The following is a 21471-nucleotide window of genomic DNA, read 5'->3' as shown; positions in this document are numbered from 1 at the left end:
GGAGCCTTCCCTCCTTCCCCCAGCCAGGCCTGCTCTGGACAATGCCAGCTCTCTAGCCCCCAGCCCCACCCCTAGCCAGCCTGCTCTGCCCATGGATCACAGGATCCATGGGCAGACCCAGCTCTCCTAGCTCTCCCCCCACCGCCCCCAACCCCTTTTGATATGACCTGGTGCAAAAAATTTATTGTTTGGTCATGGTGGGGGAGGGTGGTTGCCCATGGGGGGGCGCAAAACTCAAATTCTGCCCTGGGCTCAATTTTTCCTAGCTACACCTCTGGACGAGTCACCCACCAGAAGTCCCCGAAAAGCCTAGCAACCCTGCCTGCTTCCTGGGTGGAGTTCTTCGGTTCTTTTCTTTGGTCTTTGGTCAAGACTGCTGTGATAGACTGCAGAGAAATGTATGATTTTTAAAAGTTTAGGTCTGTCTGAAGTAAAATATTGTTTACATTCAGAGTGAGGCATAGAGGCCAAGGAACAAGGGAAGCCACCTGACTGGCTGTCGCATCCTGCACTCTTACTGGCTTAATGGCTAGATGAGGGCTAGGTTAACTCCCTGCCAGAAACTTTTAGGCCGTTTCCGCACGGCCCCCCAGGCGCCCCCACGCCGGCAAGAATTCTGCCGGCGTGGGGGCGGAGGCAGTTCGCACGCAAGCGTGCGGGCGGCCTCAGGAGAGGCCGGCGGACGACAGGCGGCTCCCCTTCCCTTCCCTTTCCCACTCACCTTGTCCCCGTCGTCGGCCTGCTGGCCTCCGAAGCCCCGCCCACGCTGCCCTCCGACCTCCAGGGGTTGGAGGACAGTGAGGAGAACTGCGCGAGGCCAGCCAGGCACGGACAAGGTGAGTGCGGAAGGGAAACAAGCATGCGTTCCAGCGGTGCTGTTCGCACCGCGCCGCCGGGAAGACGCTGTTCCCTCAAAAACAACCCTTTAAAGGGCGGCCTGACACCGCCCTGAGGGAGGGGAAGGGCAGCCAGGTCGGCGCTGCTGCGTTTCAGCAGCGCCGCCTGTGCGAACGGCAGCCTGGGGGCGGCGTTTTTACCGTTTTTGGCCCATGCGGAAACGGCCTTAGAGTTCCTGGAGTTAAGAGCAATCTGTGTCAACTGTGTTTAAAACAAAACAACTCAGAGGGGACTAGTTCAGTCAAAGTGTGTGGCTGGTTCTAGTAATATCAGTCTGCGAGCTGTGGTGAAAACAATAACATACACAGACTGAGAGAACTGGTGAAAGGGTTTATTGTGGGGCCAAGCTGAAGGGCCATAGAAATAAACCAGTGTGGAATATCTTCAAGTGAGGGAAGAATTTCTGGATACCAATTAGTCTGGGATATTGGGTTTTGCTTTGTGTTTCCTTGGTGAAGTGCTTTATATTTTAGTTGATGGTTTTCTAACTGTGAGGGCTGCATGAAGGTACTGATGATATGAACCGAGTCTATCAGAACCCTGTGTGTGTGTGAATAAACCATTAGTCCGAGCATTTTAAGATTAAGGAACTGTACCATTTAAGAAACTGAATAACATCTAAGCTGAATGGTAACTGAGAACTGAAACTGAATAATTTTATTAAGTCTGAACTTGAAAAACTAAATACTGAAATTTCTGTGCCAAGCTCTTGGGTATATATATTTATCCTGCCTGGTTTCCCTCATCCATTCCCTCTCTCCAAGTTATTTATCTCCCTTACCTATCTCGTCTCTGTTAATAAACCTTTTATTCTGTTTAAGTTTAAAATCTGCCTCAATATTTATTTTGTGTGCCTTATAAAGGGGGTTTGCCTGGAGAGGTTTAAGTCAATGGGCATCCTTCACTTTCTGGGTCAGTTACAGGGCTGAGGGAGAGTGCTTTTATTACACCTTACACTACCATTTTTAAGCTCCTCAGTTCCTGAAGGGAAAGAGGTGGGAAAACCTGACAAGAGACAGGTCAGTAAGTGGCTGACCTGCCTGAAGAAATTAAGGAGGTGGTGATGGGGATCTGCCTTAACTGTCCTGCCCTAGGACCACTGAGAATGAAAATTTATAATGTGAACAAATATTCCTTATGCTGTTTGTCAGAACAATCATGCTTTCCCCCATTTTTTGAAATTGTGATCATCAATTCAGAAGAAGGGTACTGTATAATGTGAAAATGTGCCTATTGTTGTGTTGAGATCTAGCAATCTCATGTAAACATAGTACTATAGTCAGAAAGCCTGCACCAGTCCTTGATTAAGAAGCCAGAAGTCTGTAATGCAGTCGCCACACATTCAGGGGTAGACTGGGGGCAAGGTCTCACAGTTCCAGACCAAAGGTCAGGTTTTCAAGAAGATGGAGTCAGATGGGCCATAAGGAATTTGTACAATTGCATTCACAAATGTCAGCTAGCCCAGCACTCCTTTTGTAAGTGGTTGGGCAGACTTTCGTTTTCTTCTGAGATGACTCACTGCTTTCAAGCAAGCAGAGTTTATGCAATTTAGTGTCTTTAGTGCCCTGGCCCCAACCTGGTGGAACACTCTCCCCTCAGCCATCTGGGCCCTGCGGGACCTAGAACAGTTCCACAGAGTTGTTCTGCTGGGCCTTTGGGGAAATTGGCCATTGAAGGTGCTGTCCCCTGTGCCCCATATTCCACCTTGGGGACTTGTCCATATCATGCCGCCCGCCCGATGAGTCCATTGTTTATGTCATCATCTGATTTTAAGATGGAGGTTGGAGCTGATTGTCAATTGCGTTTAACTGGTAATTAAAAATGTTGTTTTATTGATCATAATTTAATGTGATTGTTTTATTGGTTGTACACCGCTCAGAGCCCTTTGGGGATGGGGCAGTATATTAAATCTGATATATAAATTAATAAATAATCGAGTACTGCACATAGTTTAATCTGCAATTCCCTTCTCAGATACCATCTGAGCTGCACTGCAGATGAATCTGATGAACTAGGGTCCCCGGAGTCTCAAGTGGCTGGGGATTGGAAACTGCAAAACTGAGGAACTTCTGAACACCCCCACCTTCCCTTTAGACTCATTGTACTGGGTATCTGCCAGTGCTGGTTTCTCCCTAAATGACTACTTAGAAACTTCTCCACTGTCATGGGACAAATGGTCAAGAAAATTCACTTGGCAAATCAGCAAAACCATTAATTTAAAAGGATCTAAAAGGATCAGTAATACTTCAAAAATGCATTATATGAAGCAATGGCATATATTTATTTACTACATACAATATAAATGTAAAAAATAGACAAGCATTTAACCTTCAACGCATGCAAAGACATGTATGTTGTAATGACTGATAAGAATCCAGGGAGAGGTGCAATTTTTAGTCCTGCAGATGTATTCCCAAGGGGACACATTTGTTTTATGCTGCTCTACTGGAGTGTGTTGTGATGCCTTCTGGTACTGACATCTTGTTGAACCCATAGACAATTTAAATACATTGCATTGGCTGATAGTATTGGGAGGCATTTGATCCTCCTGCCAGTGCCACTTGACATCAGTCCACATGATATAAATTCTGCCCATTCAGCTTATGACATTTCCAAAATTCTGCCTGGAGGGGTCAAGAGACCCATATAAATAGGCTTGCCAACTCTGGTTTGGGAAATTCCTGGATTTGAGAGAGGAGCCTGGAAATCAGAGTTTGAAGAGAGGAAGGAGCTCAGCAGGCATGTAAAGCCACAGAGACAAATCTGCCATTTTCTCAAGGGGAACTGATCTCTGTGGCCTGGAGTTCAGTTGTACTTCTAGCACAAGTCCAGGCCCCTCCTGGAGGTTGGCAGCCCCAGTTGGGAGCAGTGGTGGTGGTGGTGGTGGTGGTGGGGAACGACAAGTGGAGACTACAATAGGAGGGGAGAGTCAGCAAAATCATCCTTTTTCCGTTTCCCATCTAATGGTAGAAAACGACTTTTTCATTCAGCCTAAAATGTTCAAAGATAAATCATCAACTGTACCCTGAAGGATTTTTCTGGGGTGGGGGAAGTGATGGGTGCTTTCCTGTCATACTGGAATGTTTTAAAATTGTGACTACTACTAGCCAAGTATTGTCAGCACGTAAAGCACTGATAGCCTGTGTTACCAGAAGGATGGGTTTGCTGACAATTGAGTTTTTGGATTTGAAGAAAGTAATGCTTGGCAACTCTACCCCATAGCAGCCTTCAGAACAGTTAGCACCTGCCTATTCTATTGTCAGCATTTTATGACAAAAGAAAGGTCCAGTAGGTTACATTACAGCATAGGTTGCAAAAGTAGTATTTCCTGACCATTTCCTCATTATGTCTTGTGATTTGGTTTCTTTTAACACATTTGCAAGTTTTGGCCATGGTCTTGAAAAAGTTAATAAATTGTCCCTACATTTCAAAATATCTCTGCAACTAATCATGTATGTCCTGTCCAATAACGATTAATGGGTTTTTTTGTATTCAGTTTTAAGTGCAAAGTTTTATAGTATATTCTTTAACAGTCACATCTTTCAAAGTTTGTTGAAGCCAATAAGTTTAGAATGATTGACTTGATTAGCATTGCTATATAAAAGTCTCCATTTAAAACTAGACACAAAGATAGATGTGATGGTTGGACAATATCATAAATACACTCCCTTAATTTCCAGCTTTTTTAAAGGTAAGGACTTGAAATTATTACTGATGAAGATTAAAGCAGAAAGTGCCAAAGCAGGATTACGACTGAACATCAAGAAGACAAAAAGAAATGACTCCTGGGGAATTACATAACTTTAAGGCTGACAATGAAGAAGTTAAAATTATTAAAGATTTTCTATTCTTTGGCTCCATTATCAAAAGGGAGAGTGGAACCAAGGAATCAAAAGATTGAGGCTGGGAAGGGCAATCTTGGAGGAGCTAGAAAAGATTCTTACCTGCAAGGATGTGTCATTGGTGACCAAGATCAAGTTAATTCATGCACTAGTGTTCCCTGTTTCTATGTATTGGTGTGAAATCTGGACCATAAAAAGCTGTGAGGAAGAAAGTTGATTCATTTGAAATGTCATAATGGAGGAGAGTTTTACAGATACCATAGATTTTTCATGACAAAAAGGGGGCATAATCAAAACTCTGTGATACAGATCTGTGAACCTCGCCTTTTCACTGAAGAACTGAATCACCTAGACTGGCCTCTGCAAGCAAATAGTTACTCCACAACAAAAATCAGAAGAGCTAAAAAACTGAAAGAAAAACACAGGACTGGGGGAAAACAGCTCCCAAACAAAAGGTATTTCTACTGTACATCAAGGGGATCACTGACTGAATGAGAAAACTGATGGAAAAACATAACTTTCAGACAGTCTTCAGATCCACCAGAAAAATACAGCAAATGCTGTGGTCAACAAAGGACAAGAGCGATTCTCTTATCTCTGCAGGAGTCTATCACGTACCATGCAATTGTGGACAAGTACATATAGACTACAAAGCACAGCATTCTGACAACAATTAAAGATCATGAAAGGCATTGCCAACTAATCCAACCTAAGAAATCAACAGTAGCTGAACATGCTCTAATCTGGACATAGAATCTTATGTTTAGAAATTCTTGATAACTCCAACAGCTACTATGCCAGACTACACAGGGAAGTCATTGAAATCCACCAATACTGGGACAGTTTCAACAAAAAGGAAAAGAGTTTGAAAATCAACAAACCTAGTTACCAATACTAAAAAAAAACCCAAAACCAAAAAGTAGAGACATTTAAAGGCAACTGCAAATGACCTCCACCCAGACACATTCTTATGCAGTTGCAAGTGCAGTTGCAAGTGTGAATGCAAATAGAAATACAGTTGCGAATGTGACTGCAAATGCAATGGTAAATGCAATTGTCCATGAACAGCAGCTGGACACATGCAAATGTGTCTCACTCCTCCCATTCCATACAATCACATCACACTGTGACACAGAGAGAAACACATCTCATCATGACATACCTCTGAAGATAAGAACATAAGAACATAAGAACAAGCCAGCTGGATCAGACCAAAGTCCATCTAGTCCAGCTCTCTGCTACTTGCAGTGGCCCACCAGGTGCCTTTGGGAGCTCACATGTAGGATGTGAACACAATGGCCTTCTGCGGCTGTTGCTCCCGATCACCTGGTCTGTTAAGGCATTTGCAATCTCAGATCAAAGAGGATCAAGATTGGTAGCCATAAATCGACTTCTCCTCCATAAATCTGTCCAAGCCCCTTTTAAAGCTATCCAGGTTAGTGGCCATCACCACCTCCTGTGGCAGCATATTCCAAACACCAATCACACGTTGCGTGAAGAAGTGTTTCCTTTTATTAGTCCTAATTCTTCCCTCCAGCATTTTCAATGTATGCCCCCTGGTTCTAGTATTGTGAGAAAGAAGAAAAATTTCTCTCTGTCCACATTTTCTACCCCATGCATAATTTTGTAGACTTCAATCATATCCCCCCTCAGCCGCCTCCTCTCCAAACTAAAGAGTCCCAAACGCTGCAGCCTCTCCTCATAGGGAAGGTGCTCCAGTCCCTCAATCATCCTTGTTGCCCTTCTCTGCACTTTTTCTATCTCCTCAATATCCTTTTTGAGATGCGGCGACCAGAACTGGACACAGTACTCCAAGTGCGGTTGCACCACTGCTTTATATAAGGGCATGAATGCAGCCATAGATGTGGGCAAAAACTACCAGGTCACTGCTGCACAGCTTGGAAAAACCACAACAGCCAGGAACTAGGTGCTTACTTTTAACTTTATAAATATTATACATTTCTGGTTCTTCTGCATTGATACTGCCCATGAGACACTGTGAACCCAACACTTTTGTGTACAGTCCTTCTAAACCCAGTGAGATAATTTTGTGCTATTCTTAACATATGTTGTAAAAACAAAATTTCTCACCACAAGGTGGCTACAACTGTGGTGCTCTACCATCAGCCGAAGGTTTGCAGAAGGAAGGAGGAGGTCGATGTTATGCTTTTGGCAAGGTCCTTACTTACTTTTGGCATGTCTGTTATAGCTACTTCCAGCTATTATCCCTCTATGACAATCATGCCATGTTAGCACCTTCTGTGGAAACTGATTTAATGTTTTACTAAGGAAATGGATTTTTTAGTTCTTTGGCTGCTAGGAAAAGTTTAAAGGCAGCAGGAAAAAAGTAAGACCCAGCATGAGATGGGCTGGCTCAATAAAGGAAGCCACAGCCTGCATTTGCAAGACCTGTTAACAATAAGATGTTTCAGAGGTCATTAATTCATCGGTTTACCATAAGCCAGAAGTGATATGATGGCACTTAACACACACAGTGCTTTGGTTCTCTAAACTGCACTGTGGTGGAGGTAGCAAATGCAGAATCTTATGACAAGGATAATTCAGATATATGAATAGCTGTTCCATTTCCAGATGTACCTCTTTGAGCCATCTCACAGTTTTTGGAGTGGTTGCATCAGTATTGTTCTGAAAAGTTGCAGCTGGATCTGGCTATCTGTTGTACATGACAAATGGGATTCTGAACATGCAGATCAGGTAGTTTAGGTGAAGATATTGTGTTCTCTGTTAGCAGTCACTAGCCAACAGGCCTCTCCCTAAAGGAACAGATGGGAGAATTAATTAATTAATTATGTTCATAATCTGCATTTCTCCCCAGTGGGGAGCCAAAACAGCTCACACCATTCTCTTCTCATTTTTTACCCTCTCAGTAACCTTGTGAGGTAGGTTAGGCTCAGAGTTCTAATCCACTGCATTAAAATATCTAAATCTGGTACAGTAGTACTGGAGACATTCTTGTTACAAACCCAATCTACTTTTCAATGGCTGTGGATGGATTTCTAAAGATGCTACATGCACCACAGTAGACATGAAGTTTTGTTCCATCTGTAGTTGCTCTGATGGGTGTAGAAGGAAAATATTGGATTTGGAAACTAACAAGCCATAACATTATTGAAAGCCAGTGTGACATAGTGGTTAGAATGTCAGACAAAGATCTGAAAGTCCCAGGCTCAAATTCCCATTCTGCCAAAGAAATTTGCTGGGTAACCTTGGGCCGGTCATACACTGATCTTGTCAGATATCAGAAGCTAAGCAGAATTAGCCTTCATTAGTACTTGGATGGGAGACCATCAAGGAATACTATGGTTGTTATGCAGAGGAAGGGACTGGCAAGCCATCTCTATTAGTCTCTTGTCTTGAAAACCCTACTGGGTTGCCATAAGTCACCTGTGACTTTATGGCACTTTATACACACACACACAACAAGCAATAGAGCCAGTGGTGGGATCCAAAAAAATTAGTAACAGGTTCCCATGATGGTGGGATTCAAACTGTGGTGTAGCACCAATGGGGCTGGGTGGGGCACAACGGGGGCGTGGCCAGGCATTTAGGGGGTGGGGCATTCCTGGGTGGGGCTGTGGCAAGGACGCAGCCTCTGCGCCAGTCCTTGGGCAGGAAACGAATGCACGCAGGCGCAGGCTGCCACGCACGCCGGTGCACCTCCTGCTAGACTGCTTCAAGTTCTGCGCGCTACTGCTGAGAGGAGGGGCGTAAATAAGGCAAAAATCACATGGCAAAATCACCAATTAGTAACCCCCTCTCAACACACACAAATAATTAGTAACCTACTCTCGGGAACCTGTGAGAACCTGCTGGATCCCACCTCTGAATAGAGCTTTTCAACAGAAGTGTTTCAAGAACTGAAATGAAAGTTCCAAACAAAGTAGCTTTGGCAGCTCACAAATTGTATTCTACCTGCTGTGACTGTGTCATACCTTTTCTCTTCAGTGTTAATTGGATGAAAGGACTCACAGAAGAGAGTGTAAACAACCCAGAGCCAACTTACTTCTAAAGCAGCAGGCACTGACCTTAAGTTTTGTACACTAACTTTGATTCAAACCATCTGCACTCAAAACAATTAAAAGCCTCCACTTGAGAATTTCCTTCCTCTGATTATAACAGTGGTGTGAAAACAGTGTGAAAATGGTGTAAAATAGTTTAAAACAGTGCAAAAGGGTTTACACCATTTTCACACTGTTTTCTCACCGCTGTTTTTGGCCCATGCAGAATTCGCCATGGTTACTCAAAAATAAATCACACTGGTAAACTGGCATAAGCTAGTAGCAGTAATATTTATATATTTGCGCACACACGCAGGCACGCACTCACACACACACACACACACAGAGCATGTGCAGCCAAAGGGGCTTACAACATCCCTTCTTTCATTTTTGTCTTCAAAAACAAAAACACTGTGAGTTAGGTGAGGGAGGCAGACTGAAAGTGAGAGAAACTAACCTAAGGTCACCTAGCAAGCTATCATGATTTTCAGCAAAAACAAACTACCCTGCTCTTGCTTTCCTTTTAATATTTGATATATTAATATTTCTGTGAACTGGCATGTAGAAAATTCTCTTTAATATTAAACTCCATTACTTATAATTACATAACGTGATTCAGTTAGGAATTCCTGTTCTCTGTCTATAGTTTGACACATTTTTCAGGAGACTTGTAGGCACATTTAGTTAGCTGATTCAGTATCCTGCACGCAAATCAGCTCTGTGTTCAGACTATATTTCATTTCCTTCCTAACTTTCTAGCATTTTGTCATGTTTGCCTACCGAACATTTGGAATGTGTGGAATACTTTTAGAGTGTATCCATGACCAAGTTTGGCAAAAAGAATAATGAACTGCAAATATGCACAGAGAAATACCGTCTGCTTTGAGTTGACTGATGAGGCTGAGATTCAAGAAACACCCGCATATCCTTGAGCTACATAAGCCTATGTATACTGTTGTTTTATTGGAATGGAGATCTACAAGTTTTGTTTTATTCAACCAGTTTTGTAACTATCACATTTAGAAAATGCTATTTGATTGTTATTGCTTAGATCCAATGTTCTGCAAGCAGAGTTCTGCTTGAGCAAGTGGGCTTTCTCATCAACACTTTCATATAGCAGGTCCCCATATGTCCTTGAAACAGATGATAAATTACAAGGTCATCCAAGGCTCATGGTGGTTCCGCAACCATAGCTACAAGCCAAAGGTTTATGCTTCTAGCCATTTCCAGACTATAAATTACCTGCAGAAAGGGAAGGCAAATGTCCAGCCCAGCTCTTATTCAATTGCTTAGAGCATTAGATGGTCTCAGTTCCCTCTCACCCTTGAGAAATCCAGATATGCCTAAGCTCCACATTATAGCTTAGTTATGTTGAAATGTCTTCTATTAGCCAGTCTCATTGAGATTCACATTATCATCTCTACAAATTAAAAACATTTTACCTACAAATAAATTGTATTTTGTAGCCTTACAGAAAACACTTCTGATTTTTAAATATGTCTGTATTGATTTACTGGTTTCAAGACATATGCTAGGAATCGGATTGCAGTTACAGTGCATTAAAAGGTTGGAATTTTCTTGGTGCTCACAAGCATGCTAAGCTTGCGCAGTTGGGGTTTCTATATTTAAACTACAAAGTCTTGCTGTTATTGTTCCAAGTATTTAAGATACCATTAGCAAATAGGTACAAAATGAAAAGGAAATAATATATTTCATTCACTTTCATTTTATTGCAAACTCGCGGGGCCCGGCCACACGTTGCTGTGGCAATTGTCCTTCTTATCACAGTCCGCAATCCACACAGATGTCCATGCAGGCCCAGTGATCTGCAGCATAGCTTTTTTGGGCTGGTCAAATGGAATCCCTCTTTCCCTTTTCAATTCACATTGTTATATGGTGGTGTCTTGTTCTTTTAGTATAAGGTAACCCTTTCCATTCCACAACGGAACTGTCCAGAGTGCGAATCCCGCTATCCATGAGGCTGGTTGACACACACAGTCCTGGCTTGGGTAAGGCAGAACTGGGGCAAGGAGGCTATCCCAGTCAGGCAGCAGAAGCAGGGTGGTGAGGCGCTCAGATCGAGGCCAGCTCCCTGGGTTCGTAAAGGGCCACGTGCAAAAGAAGCAGAGCCAGTAGTGTTGGTTCGCCCCCACCCCGTGGATTTTCTTAGAAGGAAAAGGTAAACTCTAGCTCGCTTTTAGTAAAAGAGAGCTGTGGCGAATATGGGTGAGGAAGTGGGTAAGTGGTGGTTGGATGTGAGGGAGGGCAGAGTGAGGTGTGTGAGGATGAAGTGGATGTGTATGAGAGTATGTGTGTTGTGTGGTAGTATTGGGTGAGGCACAGAGAGTGAAAGTTACCTGCATGTGTGTGTAGGGGGGAACCCCACCTGACGTCTCACACGGCACAGTGTGTATGTGTTTCACTTCCACTCGTATTACCTAACAGTATTACCTATTTACTGTTTTCACTGCTCATCTCTGGCCATCTGCGCGAACATTCTAAGGGCATACCAACCCCTCAGGCCACAGACATGCTGCACGAACATTCTAAGGGTGACAGTTAAACACAGCCAGCTTCATGGCCTGGTGCGCCAGGAAAAAGACGTTTTACCTGGCTCAGGTATGGACTTTTGGCGATTTGAAGGTCCAATTCCCTCCTCGCAACAGGGAGGGACGTCATGTGAAAATTTGGGGGTGATCCATCCAGCCATTTCAGCGTTAGGGCATGACTAACAAAGTCACCGTTAGGTTTTTATATATATAGATAATGCTTGGCAGAACAGCATTTATTGTAGAGGATTTCTAGATCTGTGTTTACAAAGGAAGATAGGGGAGAATATACATTCACCGCTAAAGTGAATTCCTTCCTGTAATTTATTTATTTAGATTTTTTTAATGCAATGGATTTGAATTAGCAGTTGGATTCAAAGTGCTCTGCCAACCCAAGTTCTTTGATAGATATAAATATTTCTACAGCTAAACAGTCTCATGAATGAACTGATATTATTCCTTGACTCCAGTGGAGCTAGTGATGTCTACTTTGGATTTGGAAATTCCTGGAGGTTTGGAGGTGGAATTGGGGAAGGCAGGGTTTGGGGAGGGAAGGAGCCTCAGTGGGATATAATGTCATGGAATCCAGTTGCTGGGACAGATTTCCTTGACAGGAGCAAGGGCATTGCTTATCTGGGATCACCAACTGCTCTGTGAGTTAAGCCATCTATGCGTTCTACTTGATTAATGAGTTAGTTTCCTTCAATTGATCTATGTGTTCACACAAGATTTTTGCACTACAGGAGGCAGGAAGAGCAGAGGAACATGTGAGCAGATCAAATAAGCTGTGTTAGTGCATGATTATGACCAACCTCTTATTGGTGGTGGCATCTAAGTACAGCAAGTATCTCCCTGAGATGAGAGCAAGACTGACTGGTAGGTTTCACTGGTGGATGAAATGTTGTGTTTCATTAGAAAGATAGCATTCCACTGCTAAATGGTCTGTGAAATGGTACAGTATGTTTTTGAGTTACTCAGTCAAAGTGTTTTCACAGAACTTTGGAAAACTTCATGATTGTATTGTAAAAATAATATATCTTTTCCAGGGTATGTGTAGAAGTGGCTTCAAAATCACTTCACTTTGCACAAGGAAATAAATGAAGGTTGTTAAACCTGCTCTTGTTTGTTTTTGTGTGTGTAGTTCAGATGACCTTGTCTGAAACAAGGAAACCACTGACAAAGTCATATTTCACTGTTGTTCTATAGTAGTAAATAAACAATACCTATTTATTGAGGAAAAAATTAAGCAGTGATTATGACAATTATGAAAATGATACTGCTTTTATAATCAGTAAAACATTACCACAAACTTATCTATTCCTTATTAAATATCATGTATTGCCCTTGCATGCCACCTCTCTCCTCCCTCCCCCTCCCCTCCCTCTGCTAGGGTGGGCCATGTCCAGATGCCAGGCCCCCTCCCCATTGCATGCCACCCCTCACTCCCTCCCCTCCTTCACTCTCTTTCCCTTGCATGCCAAACCTCTCCTTCCTTCCCTCCACTTGGGTGGGTGGGCCATGTCCAGATTCTGGGCTCTCTCCTCCTTCCTCCTCTTCCTTGCATGCCACCTTCTGCTCACACAGAATAACACACTTTCAATCCACTGTCAATGCACTGTCAATTGGGGGGAGGGTTAGGCTTAGATTGCAATAATTTTCTCCAATTAATATAGACACGTTTTCCTTGCCTGTTGAATAATGCCGTGAGCCATTTCCAGTGTAATTCTGTGTTCTTTCTGATTGAAGAGGTGGCAGGCAATAGGGTAGTACTGCAAACAAAGTCTTCATACAATTACTTGAATAAATTATTAGGGGCTCTGGTCTGTACTACTCTGTTAGATTGCTGCGGGCTGGATCCTGTTGTGTAATTTTGCATCTTTTAATGTATTGTGTCATATCAAAATTTATGCTTTACTTCAATTCTGTTTTTTAGATTTCTGATTGTTCCTATTACCCTGGTCGTATTCCATTGTATATTGAATGTCCTTTCTTGTTGATTGTATTGACTCGCTCTGAGTAATCTGACTCACTTAGTTCCACTGAGAAAGGCAGGCTATAAATAACGTAAATAAATAAAATAAACTAGGTTAGGCTGAGATTGCATGAGTAACTCAAGGTCATCCACCATCTTGCTTCTTATTACAAATAGAAATCAAAATTCTCTTGAACTGTTTACAGAAAATCATATGACAAATATTGTCAGAGGTTTGTGAAGCAGAATTTTCTAATTTATAATTGCACAAATTTGAAAAAATGTGGATATCAAATGCTTAAATTGAGATTTTCTAGTGATAATCAACAGGTATAGCTGATCACATTTACCTGTTAGAACTGACAAAATGGCTCTTAGTATACTTGGATTACACTGGACAATTTACAGTCTTGCCAGTCCAAATGATTTATGTTAAAAGATACCAGATGCTGTGGTTAAAGAGCTCTTTTAGACACATAATTATAATTCTGCTTCTTACTCTCCACCATTCATAGTATTAAATAAAACCTTGTGAAAGATTTCAAGTTCAAAGTGCTTCTAAATACAGAGTGCTGGACTTGTAAGGTGGTGTTTTCTTGGGGTGGGGCATGTTCGTTGTCTTCTGATATAATTGTATACTAGCAACAGTTAATTACCATTATACACAAGAAAAAAACCTGAGTTTTTAGCTGTCTGTAAATGCAACCTTTCAAAAATTCTTTATACGATCTAATGTCTGCTTTACATACAACAGAGTTCTTTAAAATGGAAGAGAGATTTGCAAAGGCAGTACAACAAAATCAGAAAAAGTGTTAAAAACTGAATGTAAATTGTCCTTCTGTAAAGTTATAAACTTGTCGAAAATGTCTGACATATTTAAAGAGTCTTAGGACTTTATTTATTCATTACATTACATTACATTTATAACCCACCTTTTTCTGGAAGACTCAAGGCATCTAAGCTAAAATGATTTTAAATATCTCTTCCCAATGCAACAGAAGAGTTGTTTCTGATGACAGATATTTAATGTATTGTTTCTAATAAGTCCATAGTACTTACTAGCGCACGACGTTATACCATTCTACCTGCCACCAGAGGCATATTGGGAGGAAATAGTGCCTGGGGACAACACCTGTTCGGGGGCAGGGTTCAGGGGTGGTGGCGGCTCAAACAGGCACCACAATGGAAGGCCAGCTCCTGGGCCAGTCTGTTACTATGGCACCCCCCTGAGCCATCACAGTATTTTGGCACATCCAAGTCCAACACTTTAACCACTATATCACACTGGCTCTCCTACTGGCTCCTAGTAACTTGCTTTACATCAAATGTGCTTAAGAGCATATTTGTTCATTCATGTTATTATGTGTTTATTTTTTAATTAATTTCATTTATACTCCAATTTATAATAAATGTGCTTAAGAACAGGGTATTCATGTGTTTATTTTTTTACTTAATTTCATTTATATCCCACCTTTATATCCTAATCAGGACCCAAAATAGCTTGCAACATTTTGCTCTTTTCCATTTTTCACAACAACCCTGTAAAGTATGTTAGGCTGAGTATGTGGAACTGAACCAAAGTCACTCGGCAAGCTTGAATGGCTTATTGGGGATTCAAATGAGTCTTCCACTATTCCATACTGATTCTCAAATTATTGTACTGAAACAGTCTAATAGCGTGGATTGATGATAAGACTGGTTTCAACACATATTGTTCACAATCATTTAAAGGGACAGAGCACTTATTTCAGAATAAAGCTTGGAACTTAACTTTTATGAAAAATCTTTTTGTATTTTCAGTTACAGAACATAATTATATTTAATAGAATGGACTGATCAAGATATTTGGCTGAGTCATTCTTTGGTTGGTTACTCCAGTTGCACCTTTAAGTAAGGTATTGTTTCGGGATTAGTATAAGAATGAAGTTAACTCCTGGTGTGCTGCTTAGTCCTAGCAATATTACTGAGTTTAGTGGATGCGTGAGCATAAGCAACCCACGTTTCACAGTGCTGCATTGCTTTCACTATTCTAACAGTGATTTCTTTTTTATTAACCTGTGTGGAATTAATTTAAGCAATTCAATCATCACCTGTGTGGAATTAATTTAAGCAATTCAATCAAAACTCTTCTAGATCTATTTGCTTGATCTGACAAAATAAAAGGATTTTAGGAAAAGATGCTTGGAAAAAAATTCAGAGATTCGGTGAATAATATATAAGCTAAATCTATTGTGACGTCTGTGATGCTCTTAAAGTAAAAAACAGCCCTTTACAACAAAAGGAATGTGTAGGGCGACCCTTGCTGTTCTCTCTCCCGAGCCGTTTTTGCATGACTATAAAGAGCACAACGATGACTATCTTAAGTCACAATGGCTAGTTAATTGCCAAAGATTTGAAGGTGTTCTCAAGACAAAAACGCTCTGAGGGGAAAGTCAAGCACATCCACAGAATCAAAGCCTGGAGAGTGCTGCTACCTGCTGGGGTGGGGGTTAAAGTCCAAATGCAAAAGGAATGACGGAAGCGGACGCCTTATTGCAGCGCCAAGTTGTCAAGCAGGTGGTTGAGAGAAGACAGTCAGGGAGGCTCGGGGGAGGGACGGGACAGGCCGGGCGGGAGGCGGCGCTGGCGAAACTGGGACGGCCCCGCTCCCTGCAAAGTTGCCAGCGGTCTGGTCATCGCGCGCCGCCAAAGAGGCTGCGGCAGCAACCCAAGTTTCCTGCCGGTTCAGCGCCGGTGGATCCCCATGAAGCGGCTGGGGGGACGCCCCGGCCCCCCTTCCCCCGGTAGGAGCAGCGGCGGCGGGCAGCGCCCATGACTTGGACTAGCAGCATGAGCAGCGGCTACAGCAGCTGGGAAGAATCGGAGTCCGAGGAGTTTTTCTTCACCGCCCGCACGTCTTTCTTCAGGAGCCCCCTCGGCAAAGCCAAGCAGAGTCTGCAAGTGAGTGCGCGGAGGACGACCTTCAGCCCCCGGGGCCGTGGTGGGCCGCGGGAACCTGAGGCTTGTCCCTGTCCACAGCCGAGCGCTTTGCCCTGTCCGGACCTGCCACAGGCCGCGCCTTCCTGGGCAGCTCCCACGTGTGCAGAATAGACGCCTTTGCGCCTTCAGCCTCTGCAGGGAAGGAAGGGCCGCCTGGGAGCGCGCCGCGTTGCAGCGTTGCTCCGCGGGGGCAGAGGCGGCGTAACGCTTTGGGTTCCCGTTGGTCTCAGGAAGCAGAGGCAAACGGCCGTTTTTGGCTGCCTGCCATCTCGCTCGCTCGCTCTTTACCCGCCCCGACCCCCCCTTTGCCCTGGCAAAGCCCACGTGCGAGGCTCTGAGCTTGGCGTTTTAGAGCAATGCGAGGTCGCATATTTTCGGGAATCAAAAGTTGTTGGAGGGAATGGAAGGGGAAGCAGAAAGTGATTTTCAAAATTGACCTTACCATTTTGGCCCTCCTTAGACAATGATAGGCATTACGGGAAAGGGCGTAAAAGACCGGCTAGAAGTAGGTTACATCTGGCGTGCCCGGCATTCGTTCACGTTTATTTCCTGTGACAAAAGGTCTCTTTAGTCGTCGCTAAGCTTTCACAACAGCGTTTCAAATTAGTCGGTGATGTTAGTCAAGGGAGGAGAAGGTGCGATTGGTATTAGAAGGTGAAAATTTTAAAGTAACCGTTCTCATTCCTTTTGATTCATTGACAGCATTTAGAAGTGGCACAAGTTATTCTAGGCTTCATTTCAGTGTGATGCCACCCAGTGAAAAGCACTTACCAGTGTAGGGCTATGGTATATTTTGTGCTTCATATGGTGTGGGTGCCCTGCTAAGGTCCTTGTAGTGTTGGTGCTGTTTGTGTGACACACATGCATGAGTGTTTCCCATGTAGCACTGTCATCATGGCTATACTTAATTCTCAGGATGGCCACCTCTGTGGATGCTTAAATCCTGAGATTCAAGATTTTTCTACAAACCTGTAAAAAGCTGCAGGTTGGCAGAAAAATCTAAAATCCTTTTGCCATCCTTCAAGTATAGCTGGGCAGCTAGGCCTCGCCCAGTGCAATTTTTCCAGGGAGGGGCTGCCAGGAGGAGGAACAGCTGAAGAAATGGGGCAGATAAAAGTAGATAGGTTGCTGGGTAGAAAACAAGAAAAGGAGAGAAGCATTCAGGGAAGGGGCATTCAGGGAAGATAAAGAGTGAAGAAGGAAAACAAATGAGACGCCACCTGCAACTACTTGCAGGTCCCCTGCTTGTTGTTTATATTATACTCTGTTGAATGTTCAAAATATCCTGCGTAGAGCTGTTCCAACTGCATATGACTGCACATTAATCTTTTTAACTGTCTTAACGAAATGCACCCTGGCTTAGTTGAAATTTTGTAAGGACTACAGATTCCTTCTGAATCAAAGGATGACATAGCTTTTCTGCATGCTGATAGGGGAAAAGACAAAGGCCTAGTGTACTGATAAGCGTTGATTTTCAAATCAGAAAGACATTATGTCCAGGATCAGGATGATAACAATGGTTAAGAATGTTGTGGTCATCAGTGCTAGCTTGGTTTGGTTGTAAGGCTCTAAGGCAGTGGTGGCAAACCTTTGGCACTCCAGATGTTATGGACTACAATTCCCATCAGCCCCTGCCAGCATGGCCAATTGGCCATGCTGGCAGGGGCTGATGGGAATTGTAGTCCATAACATCTGGAGTGCCAAAGATTCGCCACAACAGCTCTAAGGTAAGCATAATCTGTCCCTTCTATTACTAGAGGAATTGGCTACAGCTATTCCTCACTGACTTTTTGGTATCCAAGGATTGTAACAGCTGCTAGAAGTCTGTAAGCAGTGTAAAGCAGGATTCATTGTGATTACAATTGGGGGCAGCATTTGGCCTGTAGTTTTTGGCATTGGTGAAGAGATATAGCCGGTAACCAATGTGCGCAGCAATTAATTGATAAGTAGGGCCAGAGACATGTTGTTATTTAATATACAGGCACCGTTAGGGTATCCCAAGGAGATCATGATCTGAATTGAGAGAGGAGAGAAAGCTGGAAGAAGCAAAAGAGACTGAAAGGGATACGGACTTACATGTACTTAGGTTTTGCGTTTTTTAAAAACTTTTTTGGAGGTTTTATAAATCAAAGATTGTGTGATTGTGGGATTTGAGAGGGAGAAGAAGTTGGCACCATGCAGGTGTTCTCGGATGGAACTGGAAACCAACTAAGGGTTAGAGCAGACTGGGCAGATTCACAAGGTAGAAGAGTTAGAAGTGGACAAGAGTATACTGGGGATGTCAGAGCAGATAAAGAAAGGTAAAATTGTTGTTTTAAAGGTGTATAGTTAAGGACTTTGTGAGTATACTGCAGAAGGCTTGTTATTAGCAACTCAAAGTCTCACCATATCATTCAGATGGGCATGCTTTTCTAACTCTGGCTTTTAGTGAGAGCCAGAGGGGCTGGGAGACTTTAAGGCCAGGAATTAAGGAGTAAGACCCCTTCCGCACCTAAAAGTCTTCACCTGCTGCAGGAAGACAATGACATCTTCTACACATGCAGAATAATGCACTTTCAATCCACTTTCACAATTGTTTGCAAGTGGATTTTGCTATTCTGCACTCAGTGAGGCTCCTTCCTCTTCCCTGTCTTTCAGCAAAAAATTGCAACCTCTTAAGATGACCCGTGCTCTTCCTGACTGGTTAAAGCCAGCAGGGAGGAGCTTCAGAGCCACCTGTTGAAAATCATAAATAGCTCCCCTGAGCAAGGGTTTTTTCCAGGTCTGCTTAAAGAGGCAGTGGTCCGCCCACTCCTAAGAAGACTGCACTTAGATCCTTTGGATCCGGCCAATTACCGCCCAGTTTCAAATTTGCCATTTCTGGGTAAGGTAATTGAGCGAGCAGTGGTGGATCAGCTCCAGCAGTTCCTGGATGATGCAAATGTGTTGGATCCCTTCCAGTCCGGCTTCTGCGCTGGCCATGGGACCAAGACGGTACTGGTCGCAGTCGTGGATAACTCCGGCTGTACTTGGACAGAAGTGGTTCGGCGCTGCTGGTGTTAGATCTCACTGCAGTGTTCGATGTATTAGATCACAACCTTTTGATCCACTGCCTCGCCGATATCAGAGTTTGGGGGTCAGCCTTGTGCTGGCTGGCCTCTTTTCTCCAAGACCAGGGACAGCAGGTGAAATTGGGTGAAGAGAACTCCAGGTGTCACCCCATAGTTTATGAGGTGCCACAGGGGGCAATCCTCTCCCCAATGCTTTTAAACATCTACATGCACCCCCTGGCAAGTTTGGTCTGGAGTTTTGGGCTGTGGTGTCACCAATATACTGATGACATCCAGCTCATGTTCACAATGGAGGGCAGTCCGTCTTCGACCCCTGGAGCTCTCCTGCATTGTTTGGATGCCGTTGCTGGTTGGTTGAGAGCAAGCCAATTAAAGTTAAATCTTACGAAGACGGAGGTGCTGTGGCTGGGTCATGGGGAGCAACTGGTGGACTTTTGCCTACCTCTGCTGGATGGTGAGGCATTACAATTAGCCTCGTCCGTCAGAAGCCTGGGTGTGATCTTGGACCCAGCGTTATCGCTTGAGGCCCAGGTCACTCATACAGCTCGGGTAATGTTCCACCATCTGTGGCAGGCAAGGCAACTGACCCCATACCTCTCCCGTACAGACTTAGCCACAGTCATCCATGCAGTGGTCACCTTCAGGCTTGACTGTTGTAACTTGGCTGTACACTGGCCTGCCTTTGACTGTGATCTGGAAGCTTAAACTCGTCCAGCATACGGCTGCCAGACTCCTTACTGGGACGTCCAGTTGGAACCAGATCATGCCGGTCTTGTACCATCTACATTGGCTGCCCATCGAGTTCCGGGTCATGTTAAAGGTGTTGGTTTTAATCTTTAAGGCCATAAGCGGCCTTGAACCCGCATACTTGAGGGACCGCGTCTCCCCATATTGCCCCGTTAGGTCCCTCTGGTCTTTGGAGGAGAACCTATTAGAGGTCCTTGGCCCGAAACACATCTGGCTGGTCTCTACTAGGGCCAAGGCTTTTATGGCTCTGGCCCCTCTCTGGTGGAACAGGCTCCCTAGAGAGACTGGGGCCCTGTGGGACTTGTTAAAATAAGATGTCAACGTTATCTGATGTAGGAAGGCTACAGCTTACTTGTTTGGGATTCACTCCATGTAAATGGACGGAGAGGGTGTGGCTCAGTGGTGGATCATTTGCTTGGCACATGGAAGGCCAATGACTGGATGTCTGCATTTTCAGTTAACAAGACTGGGTGGTTGGTGAAAAGAAAATACCTTTGCTTGAGACCCTGGAGAGCTGCTTCCAGTCAGAGTAGACAATACTAACCTTAATATACAAATAGTCTTAGCTTCAATTGCCCAAAAATTCTGTGTTCAGCACATGTGAAAAGGGCAGAAATTCTTGAACTTTTGTACCTAGATAGAATGAGAGAGCTGTAGCAGCTTGGGCAGCATTTGAAAGGCTGTGGTGAGCCAGGGCATAGCCATTTTCTTACAAGTATGATATACCTGACCAGACTGGCTTACTTCCCACCTTTGGCTTAAAGACTTTAATCCTTATGAGTGCAAATACTGTTTGGTAATCACATCCTTCTAGTAAATAATAATAAGAATAAAAGCAAGAAATTCTTTCAAACAATTGATTATGCAGCAAATTGCTTATATAAGGATATAGCATTTCTTAAGCTTAACTCATCATGTTCAGGTAATGGAAAGGAATGAGCCCAAGAATATTCCCTTCTCCTCTGCTGACCAAGAAGAGACAGCAGCTGTGCTTTTATCAGGATGGATTTAATTTAAATCACAATTTAAACCATGATTTAAATCACTAGTTAGTAAGACTAGTTTTGGTTTTTCACATAGAGACATTCTTACTAGTATAATTTTAATATTTACAACCAGGTGAAGGTTTAATGTTTAATATAATAATTTTTCAGATAAGCTTTACAGAATATCAGAAATTACTGATTTGGTTATACTATTAGAAAAACATAGATATTAAGTAATTATTGCAAGGTGAACTATCTCCAGTTTCATTCGGGCCAACAGGCCTTGTATTTCTTTGTTACAGTGTTTGCACCATGTATGTCTTAACCAGGGGTCTTCAAACTATGGCCCTCCAAATGTTCAGGGACTGCAATTCCCATCAATCCCTGCCAGCATGGCCAAGTGGTAGGGCTCATGGGAATTGTAGTCTAT

The 21471-nt window shown here is 43.4% G+C and overlaps 1 protein-coding gene across 1 annotated transcript in view; it reads left to right on the top strand.

Moving 5' to 3' along the window:
- Positions 1 to 15882: 15882 nt before the first annotated feature.
- RASSF3 (Ras association domain family member 3) overlaps positions 15883 to 21471 on the top strand; it is a 31476-nt gene continuing 25887 nt past the window's right edge. Inside the window, exon 1 of the mRNA XM_048499174.1 lies at positions 15883 to 16219. Coding sequence (XP_048355131.1) covers positions 16091 to 16219 — 129 coding nt within the window. The 5' untranslated portion in view covers positions 15883 to 16090. The remainder of the gene's footprint in view (positions 16220 to 21471) is intronic.

The sequence above is a fragment of the Sphaerodactylus townsendi genome, linkage group LG06 (genome assembly GCF_021028975.2).
Source record: "Sphaerodactylus townsendi isolate TG3544 linkage group LG06, MPM_Stown_v2.3, whole genome shotgun sequence".
Taxonomy (NCBI): domain Eukaryota; kingdom Metazoa; phylum Chordata; class Lepidosauria; order Squamata; family Sphaerodactylidae; genus Sphaerodactylus; species Sphaerodactylus townsendi.
Note: the sequence above shows the minus strand (reverse complement) of the source record. Positions and strands in the feature narration are given on the sequence as shown.